The sequence below is a fragment of the Pangasianodon hypophthalmus genome, chromosome 25 (assembly GCF_027358585.1).
Source record: "Pangasianodon hypophthalmus isolate fPanHyp1 chromosome 25, fPanHyp1.pri, whole genome shotgun sequence".
NCBI classification, from domain to species: domain Eukaryota; kingdom Metazoa; phylum Chordata; class Actinopteri; order Siluriformes; family Pangasiidae; genus Pangasianodon; species Pangasianodon hypophthalmus.
Window position 1 is genome coordinate 594720 of NC_069734.1, and position 18670 is coordinate 613389.

At 43.4% G+C, this 18670-nt stretch overlaps 2 protein-coding genes across 3 annotated transcripts in view; both read right to left on the reverse strand.

The window, feature by feature from the left end:
• Positions 1-111: 111 nt before the first annotated feature.
• Positions 112-7722, reverse strand: si:ch211-189a15.5 (spermatogenesis-associated protein 2). 2 transcript variants are annotated; one of them, XM_026937784.3, is made up of 3 exons: positions 6770-7722; positions 6220-6643; positions 112-5150 (listed from the first exon to the last, which is right to left on the reverse strand). In XM_026937784.3, the coding sequence occupies exons 2-3, from the start codon at positions 6601-6603 to the stop codon at positions 4107-4109; spliced, it is 1428 nt and encodes a 475-aa protein (XP_026793585.3). In that variant the 5' UTR covers positions 6604-6643; positions 6770-7722; the 3' UTR covers positions 112-4106. The 2 variants fall into 2 exon arrangements, with proteins under 2 accessions (XP_026793585.3, XP_026793583.3); XM_026937782.3 differs by having other exon boundaries at positions 6220-6646.
• An 898-nt stretch (positions 7723-8620) lies between these two features.
• bean1 (brain expressed, associated with NEDD4, 1) overlaps positions 8621-18670 on the reverse strand; it is a 26892-nt gene continuing 16842 nt past the window's right edge. The window contains exon 5 of the mRNA XM_026937499.3: positions 8621-11182. Coding sequence (XP_026793300.1) covers positions 10882-11182 — 301 coding nt within the window. The 3' untranslated portion in view covers positions 8621-10881. The remainder of the gene's footprint in view (positions 11183-18670) is intronic.

An 18670-nucleotide genomic window follows, 5' to 3' on the forward strand; every position in this document is an offset into this window, starting at 1 on the left:
ATTTATAAATATAAAGGACACTGTATAATAGTGATCATGTGTTCTTTATTCATCAGTCAGGGACGTCATGATTTTATCTCTTGATCTCTGTTTCCTGGTTTAAACAGCAGCGTGTGTGTGTGTGTGTGTGTGTGTGTGTTCATGCAGTAAGACTACTAGACTTGTTTTTTTTTTATAATATTTGTGAGTCGAGTTTAAAATGAAGTGCATTAGTGAGCTACATTAGTTAGCGTAACAAATGAAAAAAGAATAAAACTGAATTGAACTTTGAGCGTTATTTGGATTAAAGCTCTTCATCACACCAGATTTTCGCTTTACAGTCACGTCTCTTGTGTCTCACAATCTGAGACTAACAGCGCAGTAGGGGATGAGCTTCTCCTCTGAGGCAGGAGGTCACTGGTTCACACTCCAGCTGGGACGTGAGGATATGCATGCTGAAGGTCTGAGTGGAAACACACAATGTGTTGGATACAGGAATGGGGGATTCTGGGTAATGACCCACAGCCTGCTGATGTGAAGGTTTAGGAGGTTATGAATGTAAAGTGTTGTGTTTATTATCATGGCTTAATAATTGCTCTGACTTATAAAGACTCCTCGTGTTTATAGATTTAAAATTCCATCATTTACCCAGAATGCTTTTCTCCTGGAATCTACCCTCATGTTGATTCTCTTACCTCACTGCCATCTAACCCAGTTCCCTTCTGCTAAACGTGTAATAAAAGCCTGAGTCTGGGATTCGACCAGAGAGGAGATAAAGAGAGAAAGATGAGAACTGAAGATGTTTTAGTTACTGCAACTCTATAAAATCAGCTACTTATACACCACAAACTCTTCTTCTGAGTCATTTATCAGGTCAGATGTGTGTTATACAACCTCCTCCTGCGTCCTCCAGTGGTGCTGTGATTAGACTTGCAGCTCCTGCAGGTAGAGTCGTGTTTGTTGGGTCAAAGCCCAACTGAGAACTGCGCATGAAATAATTATTACTGCTAACTAACAAAGATCTATAAATATGCACCTCCTCGTGCCTGGAAAAACTGAGACAAGCTGAAAGTGTGAAAGTGTGAAACAATCTTACACAGAAAGCACACAGGTACAGCACTCCAACCGCTCCGTGTGTGTGTGTGTGTGTGTGTGTGTGTGTTGGTTCATGGTGCGCTCATAGCGACACTCCTGTTACTGAGAGAATCTACATGGAAGCGATGAGAAGTGATGAACACTGATCCTCGTCCACTAAACGTTATAAAGTTGTTGCTCTTGGATCCATTTATCGAGACAAAACTCCAGTAAGCAGCATCACTTCCTGTCCTGCAGCATCACTTCCTGTCTTGCAGTGGTGTAGTGGTTAGTGTCGTGCTCTCTGGCGTGTGACGTCTCTGGTTTGAGTCCCTGTGTGTGATTTATCTTTAGGGCAGCGTTAATCACACCACAGTGAAAAGTTCTATAAAAGAGCATGTAAGTGTGGGATCCTGTGGCTCATGTGGATGAGCTTCACCTCTGGGTTGAGAGGTCGCTGGTTCGAAACCCAGCCAGGACTCCAGGATGTGAGCGTAGACAGTTCAGGAATCAGTGGAAGGTGCCGGATGGGTGTGAACTGGGGGGGTAAAAACCGGGCAGCTGCCCCCCCAGGGTCAGTGTGTGAGGAATAAGGGGTTATGGAGCTTGAAGAGAGAGTGTGGACTTAGTTTTGCATATTTAGGGAAGTCTGTAAAAACTATCACCTTCACTTTTCCTGTAATTCAGCAGCACCACCCTTCCCTACTAACTCCACCCACTCCACTGACTCCTCCCTCTCAGCATACAGACATCACCAGACTCAAACCAGCAAGCTTCGACTTCAGCGGCAAGGCTTTTACCACAACACCACCAAGCCTCACACTGAGCACCTGCAGTTGTAGGACTTTTATCTTTTAAAATGGCACACATGAAAATAAAAAAAATTACAACAAAATAAAAACAAAAAAATTAAGATGGATTCTAGAGATGAGATGAGAGTCTGGTTCCTCTCAAGGTTCCTTCCTCATGTCATCTCACGGAGTTTTTCCTCACCACCGTCACCTCTGGCTTCTCATTAGGGATAAATTTATAAATTTAAAATTTATATCCTGAATGTATTTATTTCTGTAAAGCTGCTTTGTGACGACGTCCACTGTTAAAAGCGCTATACAAATAAAACTGAATTGAAGTGGGATTTTATGTTGTTAATCTACACTAATTATTCCATAATATTGAAATGAGGGTAAATTCAACAGTTACAATTATTCACAAATAAAAAATGTAAAAGTTTGATTGCATAAGTATTCACCCCCATCGCTGTGAAACCTCTAAACGTTTAGCTTGCTAATGAAGAATTACATCATTTTATCAGTAGCTGAGATTATCACTCTGAGATTATCACTCTGAGATTATCGCTTTATTTCGCCCCCTAGTGGAATAACAGAGACCAGCGCTTTCGATTCAGTTACGGTCCACAACATGATTTTGAATCAAGAATCACTATCGGGCCGGTCCTGGCCCGCGGGTCGTGTGTTTGACACCCCTGATGTAACAGGTCACAGAGTCGCTTACCTCATTTTACTGTGAAAAGGAGTTCATTAGAGTTCAAATTCAAATCAAATTCAAATTTTATTGGTCACATACACAACCATACACAGTACGACGTGCAGTGAAATGCTTTTCACGACTGTCCCTGACTTAAAAATACAATTTACAACTAGAATTTACTTCTATACAGGTAGGAAAGGAAAAACTATAATCTGACGATAGCTGTGATGAAAAGAAAAAGAGGATAAAGTAAGGCAAAGTGCAAAAAATAAACAAAAACTAAAATAAATGAAGTGTGATCAGATTTTCCCAGTCGTGACCTCACCGGCTAGAATCATCAGCTACAAGTGCGGAGGAATACTGAGCTCAACCGGGTCACCAATCTCAAATAAAACTAGCTCTCCTAGCGAGCCAGAATCTGGACGTATTTATTGATAGACTTTAAAGCACGTTTGTAAGTCGCTCTGGATAACGGCGTCGGCCAAATACCGTAAATGTGAATGTAAATCTGAGCTCACAGCATCATGGGAAATCGGTGTTAATGAAATATGTGAATCTGAAGCCTGTTAGAGCTTCGCTAGTCCTTCACCTGAGATGAACAATTTTTTAAAAACAAAAAAAAACCCAAAACACAAACACCTTCACACATCGTACAGCATCAGTATTTATCCCAGAACACATCACTAATCGCTCGCTCACACACCCAGAGCGCCACATCTGCAAAAATTACACCTCAGAGTTCGCTGAATCTGTATAACATTTTTAACATTAAACGTATAAGTGCAGAATTCCCAAAGCAACATGATAAAAGTTGCTATAAAAAGTTGTTTTTTTTCACATTTTTAAACTTTTACAGGAGTGTATTTAATTCAAACCCACACTGATGTTAATGAGGTAACTCAATAACTCAACAACTCAACAACTAGTTTAAGATTTTTAAGGCAGTTAACGTACTGAAACACACACAGTGTCTCTCTACACTGCGTTATGATCGCTTCACGACAAAATTCAGGACAAATTTGTGTTTTTCACCTGAATATTAGATTTACGTGTTGTTTAGAATAATAACTCGATTATTTTATGTTTATTCGTCTTAAAGAAATGAATAAAACTGTTTCATAAAATAACGTTTCTACACATTTTCCCTCATAAAAATACCAGGAGCCAAGAATATTCATGAATATGCAAATTAGACACGCCCACATATCATCCCTCCATGCAACAGCCTAACATTACAACATCAGCTGACTTAACTAGCTGGTTAGTTAACTGCGAGTAAACAGGCGAGATTTATTTATCAACATAGTATGCCATCGTATGCTAATTTGCATATCAGACGTGATTGGTCTAAAGTTGTTGAGTTTATTTAGTGACTTCACAAGCTGAGGTCGTATGTAGCCCCGCCCCCAAATCATATTTACACTGAGAGAAAGTGTTTTAAACAGAAAAACACAATTCTGACCTGAGTGACTTCATCGCAGTGTATTAAGTGTGTGTGTGTGTGTGTGTGTGTGTTTTAAGGAAGTGAGTTAATCTGTGCTAATGGTCACCTACACACAGGTTCCTCAGATCTCCAGAGCGTGGTGGAGGACGGGGTCAGGTCCTGCTCTGCTGCCCGGGTGGATGTTCTCCTCGTGCTCTGCAGGGGGCGCCGGAGCAGAAGCGCTCACGCGGTTGGGGATGTAGAAGGAGTGCGGAGGCTCCGTGATGCCGTGGCGTTGCAGTCGGTCGGAGGCGGGGCAGCTGCCGCAGCCGGCGATCCTGCAGACGGACTCGTGCGAGGGGCTGCAGAGGATCGGCGGGATCGTCTCGTTCTTCTCGCACTGCGCCGTCTCCTCCACCGGACACTTCAGAGGCTCCTCGCCGGGGAGCTCCTTCACCTGCAGCTTCTCCATCATCATCTCGGCCAGGTCCGTCACCGAGGCGTCGTCAACGTGTCTTAACCCCGGAGCGCGTGACGCGGCTCCAACGCGCAGCTGCTGCTCTTCTGAGGAACGAGGTTCTAGAGCAGGTTCTGGAGCTTCAGTGTGTGAGGTGGTGGAGCGAGGGCCGCTCTCTTCACGGTCGGACTTCGCGCCTCTTCCTCTGGAGCGCTTCAGCTTGGCAGGCGAGCTTTTGAAGATGGGCCTCTGTCGGAAGGCGAGGTCTGGGTAATCCTTCTGCATCTCCAGGATGGACTTATCTTCACTCAGGAACGATCCGCGCTCGGAGTTCTGACACTCGTTCATTTCCAGATCTAAAGGTTTCAAACTGGGTTCTGGATTTAACAGGAAGTCGTCTCTGTGTGTTCCGTCCTCCTCCAGAACCCCGTTGGGAGCGCTGCTGAGCTCCGGTTCCTCCTGAAGAGTCGCAGCAGAACCTCGGCTCTGGATGATCTCCAGACACTCGGCGTGAGACGTCTGGCTCGTGAGCTGAATCAGATGTTCGCATTCGATCCGGGCGAGAAAAAGCTCAAAGCCCATTTCTTTAGCCCGGTTTGGGTCGGCGTTTTCGGAGAGTTTATACTCGGTGTCGGTCTCGGAGTCGTAGCCGATGCGGTGGAGAACGCTCCGGGTCGCCTGCGGCGGCAGAACCGCTTTGACGTGGTAAACAAAGTGACCAGTGAATTTCTGCAAAGAAAAGAAGGTTCAGTTAAATTAAACGCCTCATCGTCCAACATTTAACATTTACAGTCCACACTCAGCCGGGGGGCGTGGCCTAAAATCCGGGGGCGGAGCTTCACATTAGAGGTGTTTAACAGGTTTATTTTTGTCTAATTAAAAACTAATTATTACTTTTTTCCTTGCTCCTTGTCAGATATTTACATTTTACACACAGTATCACTTTATATATTATATATTTACAAATATATTCATTATTTTAACACAATATAATAAAATTATAATAATAATAATAATAATAATAATAAGTTTTGAAATTTTGAAAAGCTATAAAACAGACACTTTAAATACTTTTCTGAAATATCTTAACTAAAAAAAATATCTGTAAGTTTGTTAATTTAAAATAACTTGGTAAATAATTATAAAAAAATATTTAAAATTATTAAAAACTATTAAAGTCTAGTATTTATTTATTTATTTGTTCTAATTTCTGGTTTAAATTGTATTTATTTCAAGCATTTATTTCATGAAAGAAATATAACATTTATAAATTATAATATTTAATATTTTATTATAAATTCATATAAATTATAATATTTCATAACCACATTTATAATTTTAAATGATATAAATAATTAAATAATAAAATGATAGAAATAATGTCACTAAACTCCTAAATCTACAGATAATTTTATAAACTCGATCTATTTCCCGTAATGAGATTATTAATAATTGAATTTATTATATTTTATTATTTATTATTAGTTTATGTTTATTATAAATGAATACTAATGTCTGAAAACAGAATTAATAATTTCGTAATTATTTTTAGAATAATAATGTGAAATATTTGATCCTCGTGTAAAACTGATGAGTTTTTACTTGTTCTGCGTTTCGGTGTTTTGTGATAAACGCAGCGTGGAGAAGCTCAGAGACTTCTTAATGTTTACTTTCACTTCTGTAAAGAGAATTCAGCGTAACGTGGAGGGTTTCAACCATAATATTTATTTTAAGATCCCTGACTGACAAAAATAGGAAGTGTGTGTGTGTGTGTGTGTGTGTGACACTTTACTCTCACCTTCAGTGTTTTAATCTCTTTTTTCCAGGGAAAGAGGAAGAGGTTGATGCAGAAGAGCTCGAGCACCTCGAAGGCTTTACTCAGGCGCTGGAGCACGCTGGTGGAGCTGGTGGAGGAGCCGGTGGAGGAGCCGGTGGAGGAGCCGGTGGTGGTGGTGGTGGAGCTGATGACGTCGATCACAGTGGGGTAAAATGGCAGGAGTGTGAACGTGGGAGCCGCTTCACTCTGGGTTATCACGGCCTGCCGGGCCTGCTCCATCAGCCGCGTGTCCTCACACACCTTCACGCCGCCGTCGCTCCACACACGGCTGTAGAAGGTCACGTACCGCTCCAGGACATCCTCACGTCCCGCTTTAGCCGTCTCACCTCCAGCAGTGTTGGTCATGGTGTGTGATTTCCTCTCATGTGCGTGAAGCGACAGCAGGCTGCTGAAAACCAGGAAGTGAAAGTGAACAGGATGAGAGCAGGGGATTTTTTTTTTTTTAAGATGACATACATTTTTTTTCTCAATCCATATATAAGCACATATAAACACACAGGAGGATACTCACCAAAACCAAACCCAGTAACAGAAACAGTAATAATAATAATAATAATCACTCCTGAGGGTTAGTGCACTTCCTCCTCCTGCATGTGTCCATCAGTCACTCAGGAAATCACCATAACAATTATAATATTAATAAAAAATAAGCTTCTTCTTCTCATTAACTCGCTATTTAACACGTTTCTCCACTTAGTCCAACCTTAAAACCCTTCATCTTCAGTCTCAACTCCACGCACAGCAGAGATCCCCTACAGTTCCTGTCTGCTCTGACAAATACAGCTGTTTCCGGAAGTAGCATTACACATTCCATTCAGCGCCACAAATAAAAGATTTTTATTCGCTTTAATACAAGCTACACTTTCTGTTATTTACTATTTCGTTAAAACACGATCATATTCACCACACGAGGCAATGAATCACTGTGATGTCATCTTCATTTCTTTAAAAAAAGACGTGTTTTAGTTTCGTATTCTTCACAAAGCACTACATTACCCAGAATTCCAAAAGGAAACTCCACCAATCAGAAGTCGCTGCTGTTACCATGGAAACGTTTAACCGATCCCCCGGCTTGAACATTCCGCCGACGTCATGACGTCACGTTTGGTTCGGTTACGGACATTTTAAATATATATTTAAACAAATATTTACTCATCTTCGAAGGTATTTCCGGACAGGAATGTATTTTTCGCATCCGTTTAAATTTTTGTTTCCTTTTTTGTGCCATTTTGAATTTTTTTGTTGACGCTATAACTACTGTGTAAAACGTCACGCACCGGCTCTCTGCTAGCGTTAGCATGTAGCTAATATTCGCTAACTAGCCACAATTTCCCTTTATAATCACACAGATAAAATCAGTTTGTTTGTTTTTATTAGAAAGCTAATAAGTCAGTATTCCGAGCTAGCGAGCTGCCTGCAGAGTGTACAGCGAAAATACCCGGATGAGAAGCCTGCGCCTGATTTGTCCTGACGAAACCGCGTTGCTCTGAGGGATTTGTAGTTCATCAGAATGGACTACAACGCTGACTCAAAGCTAAAATATTTGGATTTATAAAGTTTGGATATTTGTTGAGTGTGAGAGTTAGTTAGGTTAGTTCAGAAGCTCGGACAGCGAATCTGAGCAAAACTGTAGATAGCTGATAATCCACAAAACCCCTTAGTTCGCGCCATTGGGAATTTACTTCCGGGATTACTGATGACGTAGTGACTCACGTCCCATGGCCTGCACAAACCGCTCACAGCCACCAGAGGGCGCCATAAACACAAACACTAACCTGAAGCGGCATATTTCTATGAATAGCAACTACAGTATCACAAAATCAGCCATAAACACAATGAAAATAAAATTTAACACAAAATATTAATGTTATTTAATCTGGTTATTCTTATATTAATTACAGATTAATGTGTAGGTTTAAACAGAGCGCCACTATCAGGCAGTAAAAGTTAGAAAAAAGAAAATAACGGCCAATCAGAGTGCAAACGCGTGTCAGGTTTTAAAGTCAGAGACAAAATATTTCACTGTTCTTACAAATAATTAATCAATAATAATAAAATTTAACTTGTTATTTATTAATTGTTAATTGTTGGACTGAGTTTGATTGAGGTGTTATATAAATTATTACTCTCACGCAGCCTCAATAAGAATATATATTTAGGATTAATTCTGATTTTGTTTCACAAAAAATAAATAAACAGAAAACTTTACAGATCTTTGCACTACTCTTAATAAAGATACGACACAGAAAACAACAACAACAGAAACCATATTTATCTGTATACACTGATTCGTTTCTTTAATGACGGCTACAGACACGCGAGTCGATAACAGAAATATTCCTCATCAGGAAACGTAACAACATTTAAACATCATAAATAACTTTTAATAAGAGGTTCAGCGTCTACAAACACATTACTAGCTGCTCGAAATTTAACCGATTTGAAACGCTAACGTTAGAACACTTTCAGATTTAAATATCATAAAATTCAAGCACACTTTTATAGAGGAAAAATACAGTTTTGTTCTTTAACAGTCAGAAAGAATTATAGCACACGTGTGATTTATATTATTAAAATATATGCATTATTTAATAATATTTGTAAATAGTGATTTATTGTGTCTCTGGATGATTTATTACTGATTAACTGTCTGTAGAAAAGGAGTAAAAATGTTCGCTAAAGTTACGTAGTGTGCATTAACTCACGATTCAGTAAGCTAGCTAGCGTTACACTGAGGGGTTATATAACATTTATAATGTTTATAACGTTTATAATGTTTAGAATGTTTATAATGTTTACATATAATGAATGTGATTTATAGCATTTTGTTGCCTAGTTAGCATAGAACAGCTAATATGCTAAAAATACTCTGCTAGCATGACGATGTCTTGTGACACCAGCAGCTAGAATTAGCTTAAAAATCGTTTCTCAAGACGCCGGCATTTGCAAAACAAAGCAGATAAATCAGATATCGTTTTAATTTTTATTTCTTTTCGATGTAAATTGATGTTAATTTCATTTTTACTCAGAAGTTAGCTAATCTGCTAACATGAGATTAGCTGTTTTACACATTTTTCATGTCCTTGCGTTTTAGCTTCATCTAAACTGACGTGAAAACATCCTACGTTTTTGCTAAATTTAAATAACAAACCAGTATTTTAATTTTTAAAGAAAATAAATAGATAAAAAGAGACTAGTGATAAATTTGATTGTTTGCTGATCTGTTAGCAAGTGTAGATATTTAAACGCATTAGTGAAATAATTCCACTGAATAAAAACTTTATAGATTTTTTTTCTGCTTTGTTGACTTTTTGGTGAATTTCCTACAAATTAGCTGCAGAAGTAAAAAAAAAAAAAAGTGTTTTAATAAAGTGTTTTATAGAAAAGACTTTAAAATGAATTTTAAACAGCAGTCATTGAGAAAAATCCAAAAAGAATGTGCTTCTGGATTAGAGAGACAGAGAGAGAGAGAGACAGAGAAAGAGAGAGAGATACAGATAGAGAGAGGGGGATAGGGAAAGAGAGAAAGACAGACAGAGAGAGAGAGACAGAGAGATAGAGAGAGACAGACAGAGAGAGAGAGATAGGGAGAGAGAGACAGAGAAAGAGATAGAGAGGGAGAGAGAGATAGATAGAGAGAGAGAGAGGGAGAGATAGAGAGACAGACAGAGACAGAGGGAGAGAGAGAGACAGACAGATAGAGAGAGAGAGGGATAGGGAGAGGGAGAGAGAGAGGGATAGGGAGAGAGAGATAGAGAGAGAGAGACAGACAGAGAGAGAGAAACACAGACAGAGAGAGAGAAACAGAGAAAGAGAGAGAGAGACAGAGAGAGAGAGAGGGAGAGAGAGACAGAGAAAGAGATAGAGAGGGAGAGAGAGATAGAGAGAGAGGGAGAGATAGAGAGAGACAGACAGAGACAGAGGGAGAGAGAGAGACAGACAGATAGAGAGAGAGAGAGGGATAGGGAGAGGGAGAGAGAGAGGGATAGGGAGAGAGAGACAGAGAAAGAGATAGAGAGGGAGAGAGAGATAGATAGAGAGGGAGAGATAGAGAGACAGACAGAGACAGAGGGAGAGAGAGAGACAGACAGATAGAGAGAGAGGGATAGGGAGAGGGAGAGAGAGAGGGATAGGGAGAGAGAGAGAGAGGGATAGGGAGAGAGAGAGAGAGAGAGAGAGAAACACAGACAGAGAGAGAGAGAGAGAGAGAGAGAGACAGACGGAGAGAGAGATAGAGAGAGAGAGATAGATAGAGAGAGAGAGATAGAGAGAGAGAGACAGATAGAGAGAGACAGAGATAGAGATAGAGAGAGACAGACAGAGAGAGAGATAGAGAGAGAGATAGAGAGATAGAGAGAGACAGAGATAGAGATAGAGAGAGCATTTTAACACATCTGAGACTCGGATAATCCGTCATTAATCATGTCTTTGGTCCTCAGCGTTGGATCTGGAATAAAGGTGTGTAAATAAAGTCTGTTTATCTTTTACAAAGTTTTAGCAAACGTGTGTTTTCATCAAATCCTATTCTGAAGATGTTCTGTGATCACATGATGATGTCATCCAAAGGCGCCAGTCAGCCGCACACACGTTCTCACGCAGTGTTTTATCAGCGGCGCGGTCTGTTCATCCGGCGGTGTGTTTCACGTCTTCGTTGGCGATCAGTGGAATGGTTCGGTTCTGCTGCTCCATCACGGCCTCGTACGGCGGCAGCTCATCCAGAGACAAGACAAACACGGAGGAAACGTCCTGCAATCTGATTGGCTGATGGGAACCTGCATGTGCGTGCGCTGACCACCAGGAAGTACCTTCAGGAAGCTCCGCCCCCTCTCTGCAGGGGTGTGTGTGTGAGGTGTGTGAGTACGGCGGCGGATCATCTGTAGGCGTGAATATCTGCGTCGCATGTCGTCCCACACACTCATCATACCTGAAAGAGTGGAACGAAAAATAACGCAAATTAGCCTGTTAATTAATTAACATAAATTCATTAACATAAATTAACACTAATTAAGATTCAATCATCCAATGAGAGCACAAGAGGAAATAATCGGGGATATGAGATAACAGCAGCTGGAAAACACGCAGAAGGAGAACTAACGCAGAAAACCCACAAGCAGGCGAATGAGGGCAGGAAACAATGACCATATAAGGAAAGTTAAGCTATAAGCAGTCAGATGTGTAACTGTAGCGCCCTCTGCTGCCTGCCCAGTGAAATGCAATCGCAGTAAAGCATTGATTATTTATCCTGCACCCGGAAATGACCTCGCCTCTGTTACACTGCCGCTAAAGAGGTGTGGCATTCGAAAGAAAAGAGGAGGAGCTGTTCAGACTGGGGGGCGGAGCTAATTTCAGGAAAATTAAGACAGTAACTTGAAATTATCAGAGGAAACGAATCATAATCAGAGACACGACTTATCTGGAGGAGGGAATATTTTATGATAAAGTGATGAATGAAGTTAAAGTTTCTCTGTAAGTGTAGCAGATGAGCGCTAGGTCAGATTATCCTTCACACCGTGAGCACGTTTCCTTTACAGCATCGAATTAACACAAACACTGACTTTATTTTATTAATTCTACAAATCAAACAGTGAATTAAAAGTGTGATAAAATCTCCTACATCTCACACACACATTAGGATTTCATCACCTGCATTTAGAGTCTCGTGGCTTCATGAAGTTGCGCTCGAGTAACTGTCAGAGCTCCATATAAAATAATAAAATGTAAAAGAACAGGATGTGCTGGATCAAGTGCTATTCTATGTGCTGCTGAATAATGAGTGTGGAAGCCATTTTGTTAAATTAATCCAGTGATTAATGTGAGAATTCCAGCGAGCTCTAATCATGCAGTGATATATTGCTGATATACGAGACTCCTGTTAGATTTATTTCAACACTCGCGAAATCTTCTCACTCAGATCTCATCATATTAGTGTTTTATTTTACATTTTTATTTTCCTTCTTCAGTCTGTATTTTCTATCCCTGATTTTATATTTTTCAGGTGTAAAGGTGTGTTTGTGTGTAAAGGTGGTGGTCTAGACGTTAGTGTAAAACTCCGTCTCAGACGCTTCCACTGAGGAAAAGTCTGGAAATCTTGGAGGTGTGAAGTACACGCAGTAGGTGAACTACACGCAGTAGCTGAACTACACGCAGTAACTGAACTACACGCAGTAACTGAACTACACGCAGTAGGTGAACGACACGCAGTAGCTGAACGACACGCAGTAGCTGAACTACACGCAGTAACTGAACTACACGCAGTAACTGAACTACACGCAGTAGGTGAACTACACGCAGTAGCTGAACTACACGCAGTAACTGAACTACACGCAGTAACTGAACGACACGCAGTAGGTGAACTACACGCAGTAGCTGAACTACACGCAGTAACTGAACTACACGCAGTAACTGAACGACACGCAGTAGGTGAACTACACGCAGTAACTGAAATACACGCAGTAGGTGAACGACACGCAGTAGGTGAACTACACGCAGTAGCTGAACTACACGCAGTAGCTGAACTACACGCAGTAGCTGAACGACACGCAGTAACTGAACTACACGCAGTAACTGAACTACACGCAGTAGGTGAACTACACGCAGTAGGTGAACGACACGCAGTAGCTGAACTACACGCAGTAGCTGAACTACACGCAGTAACTGAACTACACGCAGTAACTGAACTACACGCAGTAGGTGAACTACACGCAGTAACTGAACTACACGCAGTAGGTGAACGACACGCAGTAGCTGAACTACACGCAGTAACTGAACTACACGCAGTAACTGAACTACACGCAGTAGGTGAACTACACGCAGTAGCTGAACTACACGCAGTAACTGAACTACACGCAGTAACTGAACGACACGCAGTAGGTGAACTACACGCAGTAACTGAAATACACGCAGTAGGTGAACGACACGCAGTAGGTGAACTACACGCAGTAGCTGAACTACACGCAGTAGCTGAACTACACGCAGTAGCTGAACGACACGCAGTAACTGAACTACACGCAGTAACTGAACTACACGCAGTAGGTGAACTACACGCAGTAGGTGAACTACACGCAGTAGCTGAACTACACGCAGTAGGTGAACTACACGCAGTAGCTGAACGACACGCAGTAGCTGAACTACACGCAGTAACTGAACTACACGCAGTAGCTGAACGACACGCAGTAGCTGAACTACACGCAGTAACTGAACTACACGCAGTAGCTGAACGACACGCAGTAGCTGAACGACACGCAGTAACTGAACTACACGCAGTAACTGAACTACACGCAGTAGCTGAACGACACGCAGTAGGTGAACGACACGCAGTAGGTGAACGACACGCAGTAGCTGAACTACACGCAGTAGCTGAACTACACGCAGTAACTGAACGACACGCAGTAACTGAACTACACGCAGTAGCTGAACTACACGCAGTAGCTGAACGACACGCAGTAACTGAACTACACGCAGTAGGTGAACTACACGCAGTAGCGTGAACTACACGCAGTAACTGAACGACACGCAGTAGCTGAACGACACGCAGTAGCTGAACTACACGCAGTAGCTGAACTACACGCAGTAGCTGAACTACACGCAGTAGCTGAACGACACGCAGTAGCTGAACTACACGCAGTAGGTGAACTACACGCAGTAGCTGAACGACACGCAGTAACTGAACTACACGCAGTAGCTGAACTACACGCAGTAGCTGAACGACACGCAGTAGGTGAACTACACGCAGTAGCTGAACGACACGCAGTAGCTGAACGACACGCAGTAGCTGAACTACACGCAGTAGCTGAACGACACGCAGTAGCTGAACGACACGCAGTAGCTGAACTACACGCAGTAGCTGAACTACACGCAGTAACTGAACTACACGCAGTAGCTGAACGACGCGCAGTAGGTGAACGACACGCAGTAGGTGAACTACACGCAGTAACTGAACTACACGCAGTAACTGAACGACACGCAGTAACTGAACTACACGCAGTAACTGAACTACACGCAGTAGGTGAACGACACGCAGTAGCTGAACTACACGCAGTAGCTGAACTACACGCAGTAGCTGAACGACACGCAGTAACTGAACTACACGCAGTAGCTGAACTTCACGCAGAAGGTGAACGACACGCAGTAGGTGAACGACACGCAGTAACTGAACTACACGCAGTAGCTGAACGACACGCAGTAACTGAACGACACGCAGTAGCTGAACTACACGCAGTAACTGAACTACACGCAGTAACTGAACGACACGCAGTAACTGAACTACACGCAGTAACTGAACTACACGCAGTAGCTGAACGACACGCAGTAGCTGAACGACACGCAGTAGCTGAACTACACGCAGTAGCTGAACGACACGCAGTAACTGAACGACACGCAGTAGCTGAACGACACGCAGTAGCTGAACGACACGCAGTAGGTGAACTACACGCAGTAACTGAACTACACGCAGTAACTGAACGACACGCAGTAACTGAACTACACGCAGTAACTGAACTACACGCAGTAGCTGAACGACACGCAGTAACTGAACTACACGCAGTAGCTGAACTTCACGCAGAAGGTGAACGACACGCAGTAGGTGAACGACACGCAGTAACTGAACTACACGCAGTAGCTGAACGACACGCAGTAGCTGAACGACACGCAGTAGCTGAACTACACGCAGTAACTGAACGACACGCAGTAGCTGAACGACACGCAGTAGCTGAACGACACGCAGTAGCTGAACGACACGCAGTAACTGAACTACACGCAGTAGCTGAACGACACGCAGTAGCTGAACGACACGCAGTAGGTGAACTACACGCAGTAACTGAACTACACGCAGTAACTGAACTACACGCAGTAACTGAACGACACGCAGTAACTGAACTACACGCAGTAACTGAACTACACGCAGTAGGTGAACGACACGCAGTAGCTGAACTACACGCAGTAGCTGAACTACACGCAGTAGCTGAACGACACGCAGTAACTGAACTACACGCAGTAGCTGAACTACACGCAGAAGGTGAACGACACGCAGTAGGTGAACTACACGCAGTAGCTGAACTACACGCAGTAGCTGAACGACACGCAGTAACTGAAAGACACGCAGTAGCTGAACTACACGCAGTAACTGAACTACACGCAGTAACTGAACTACACGCAGTAGCTGAACTACACGCAGTAGCTGAACGACACGCAGTAGGTGAACTACACGCAGTAGCTGAACTACACGCAGTAGCTGAACGACACGCAGTAGCTGAACGACACGCAGTAGGTGAACTACACGCAGTAGCTGAACTACACGCAGTAACTGAACTACACGCAGTAACTGAACGACACGCAGTAACTGAACTACACGCAGTAGGTGAACGACACGCAGTAGCTGAACTACACGCAGTAGCTGAACTACACGCAGTAGCTGAACGACACGCAGTAACTGAACTACACGCAGTAGCTGAACTTCACGCAGAAGGTGAACGACACGCAGTAGGTGAACGACACGCAGTAACTGAACTACACGCAGTAGCTGAACGACACGCAGTAACTGAACGACACGCAGTAGCTGAACGACACGCAGTAACTGAACTACACGCAGTAACTGAACTACACGCAGTAACTGAACGACACGCAGTAACTGAACTACACGCAGTAACTGAACTACACGCAGTAGGTGAACGACACGCAGTAGGTGAACTACACGCAGTAGCTGAACTACACGCAGTAGCTGAACGACACGCAGTAACTGAACTACACGCAGTAGCTGAACTTCACGCAGAAGGTGAACGACACGCAGTAGGTGAACGACACGCAGTAACTGAACTACACGCAGTAGCTGAACTACACGCAGTAACTGAACGACACGCAGTAGCTGAACTACACGCAGTAACTGAACTACACGCAGTAGGTGAAATACACGCAGTAACTGAACTACACGCAGTAGGTGAACTACACGCAGTAGCTGAACTACACGCAGTAGGTGAACTACACGCAGTAGGTGAACTACACGCAGTAGCTGAACGACACGCAGTAGGTGAACGACACGCAGTAACTGAACGACACGCAGTAGCTGAACTACACGCAGTAGGTGAACGACACGCAGTAGCTGAACTACACGCAGTAGCTGAACTACACGCAGTAGGTGAACTACACGCAGTAGCTGAACTACACGCAGTAGGTGAACTACACGCAGTAACTGAACTACACGCAGTAGCTGAACTACACGCAGTAGCTGAACTACACGCAGTAACTGAACTACACGCAGTAGCTGAACTACACGTAACTTTTGAACACGACGTTACGTGAAAAATAATAACAGTGTAAAGAATTGTAACTCAGTCTAAAATAAAATATGAACATATGTTGAAGTAAGAAGCGTTAAAGCGCGACATGCATGTGTACATGCGACAGATCATCTGTGCGTGTGTGTGTGATGGTTCTGAGTGTGTGTATGTGTGTGTGTGTGTTTGTAGGGGTGTGTGTGTGTAGGTGTGTAGGGGTGTGTGAGAGTGTGTGTGTATAGGGGCGTGTGTGTGTGTATGTGTGTGTGTGTAGGGGTGTGTGTGTGTGTGTGTGTGTGTAGGGGTGTGTGTGCGTAGGTGTGTGTGTATGTGTGTGTGTAGGGGTGTGTGAGTGTGTGTGTGTGTAGGGGTGTGTATGTGTGTGTGTGTAGGGGTGTGTGAGTGTGTGTGTGTGTGTGTGTGTATGTGTGTGTGTGTAGGGGTGTGTGAGTGTGTGTGTGTGTGTGTGTGTGTGTTTGTAGGGGTGTGTGTGTGTAGGGGTGTGTGTGTGTGTGTAGGGGTGTGTGTGTGTAGGTGTGTGTAGGTGTGTGTGTGTAGGGGTGTGTGTGCGTACGTGTGTGTGTATGTAGCGGTGTGTGTGTGTGTGTGTGTGTGTGTGTAGGAGTGTGTGAGTGTGTATGTGTGTAGGGGTGTGTGTGTGTGTGTGTAGGTGTGTATGTGTGTATGTGTGTGTGTGTGTGTGAGTGTGTGAGTGTGTGTGTGTAGGGGTGTGTGTGTGTCTGTAGGTGTGTGTGTGTAGGTGTGTATGTGTGTGTGTGTGTGAGTGTGTGAGTGTGTGTGTGTAGGGGTGTGTGTGTATGTGTGTAGCGGTGTGTGTGTGTGTGTGTGTGTGTGTGTGTGCGTGTATGTGTGTATGTGTGTAGCAGTGTGTGTGTGTGTGTGTGTATGTGTGTAGGGGTGTGTGAGTGTGTGTGTGTGTGTAGGGGTGAGTGTGTGTACGGGTGTGTGAGTGTGTGTAGGGGTGTTTGTGTGTGTGTGTAGGGGTGTGTGTGTGTAGGTGTGTGTGTGTGTCCTTGGACTTACTGTCCTTGGAGACTTCAACCTCCCTGCTGACAAGCTCCAGTCCTCTTGCCTTCTCCCTCTTCTCCATTCCTTTTCCTTTTCCTTAACTTTCAACAGCTGTCCTCCTACACATAAAGGAGGTAACACCCTGGACCTTGTCTTCAGTCGTCCCTTTCCTACTTCAGACATCTATGCTACCCCTCTCCACATCTCTGACCATCTCTTGGTCTCCTTCACCATCACCCTCCCTGTCCTGCCTAAAACCATCAGCCATCTATATTTCTCTCCCACTCGTAAAAACCTTCACTCTATCTCCCCTTCCTCCTTAGCTTCCTGCACCCTATCATCCCTTCCTGTCCCTGACTCCTTTTCCTCCCTACCATTAGAGCTTGCCACTGACACTTTCCTCTCCTCACTTTCCTCATCCTTGGACCTCCTCTGTCCTCTAACCTCTAAACCCAGGAAGATTTCCAGCCCTGCTCCTTGGCTATCGGATGTGCTGCGCAGTAATCGGAGAGAATTAAGAACAGCAGAGAGGAAGTGGAAGAAATCGCAACTCGACACAGATCTGGTCTCCTATCGTGCTCTCCTGTCCAAATTTTCATCTGAAGTGACTTCTGCTAAGACTGCCTTCTACAAAGAGAAGCTGGAATCCTCTGCACAAGATCCTCGCAAGCTCCACAACATCTTTTCTTCACTGCTCAACCCTCCGGCTCCTCCTGCTCCATCCTCTCTGACTGCTGAAGACTTTGCCACTTTTTATGATGAGAAGATTGGAAAAATCTGCCAGACATTCACTTCTACTCCTGCTCCTACACTGCACACTGAGGATTCTCCTTCTCATTCGCTGACACAGTTTTCTAAACTAACAACAGAAGAGATCCTGCAAATCATCTTATCCTGCAATCCTACCACCTGCCCATTGGATCCAATCCCTTCGACAATGCTCCAGACCATCTCTCAAGACCTCCTCCCCTTCATCACCACTATCATCAATGGCTCCATAACATCTGGTCATGTACCAACTTCATTCAAGAGAGCAAGAGTTATTCCCATCCTGAAGAAACCCACTCTAGATCCCTCTGTCATCAGCAACTACCGACCAGTATCACTTCTCTCTT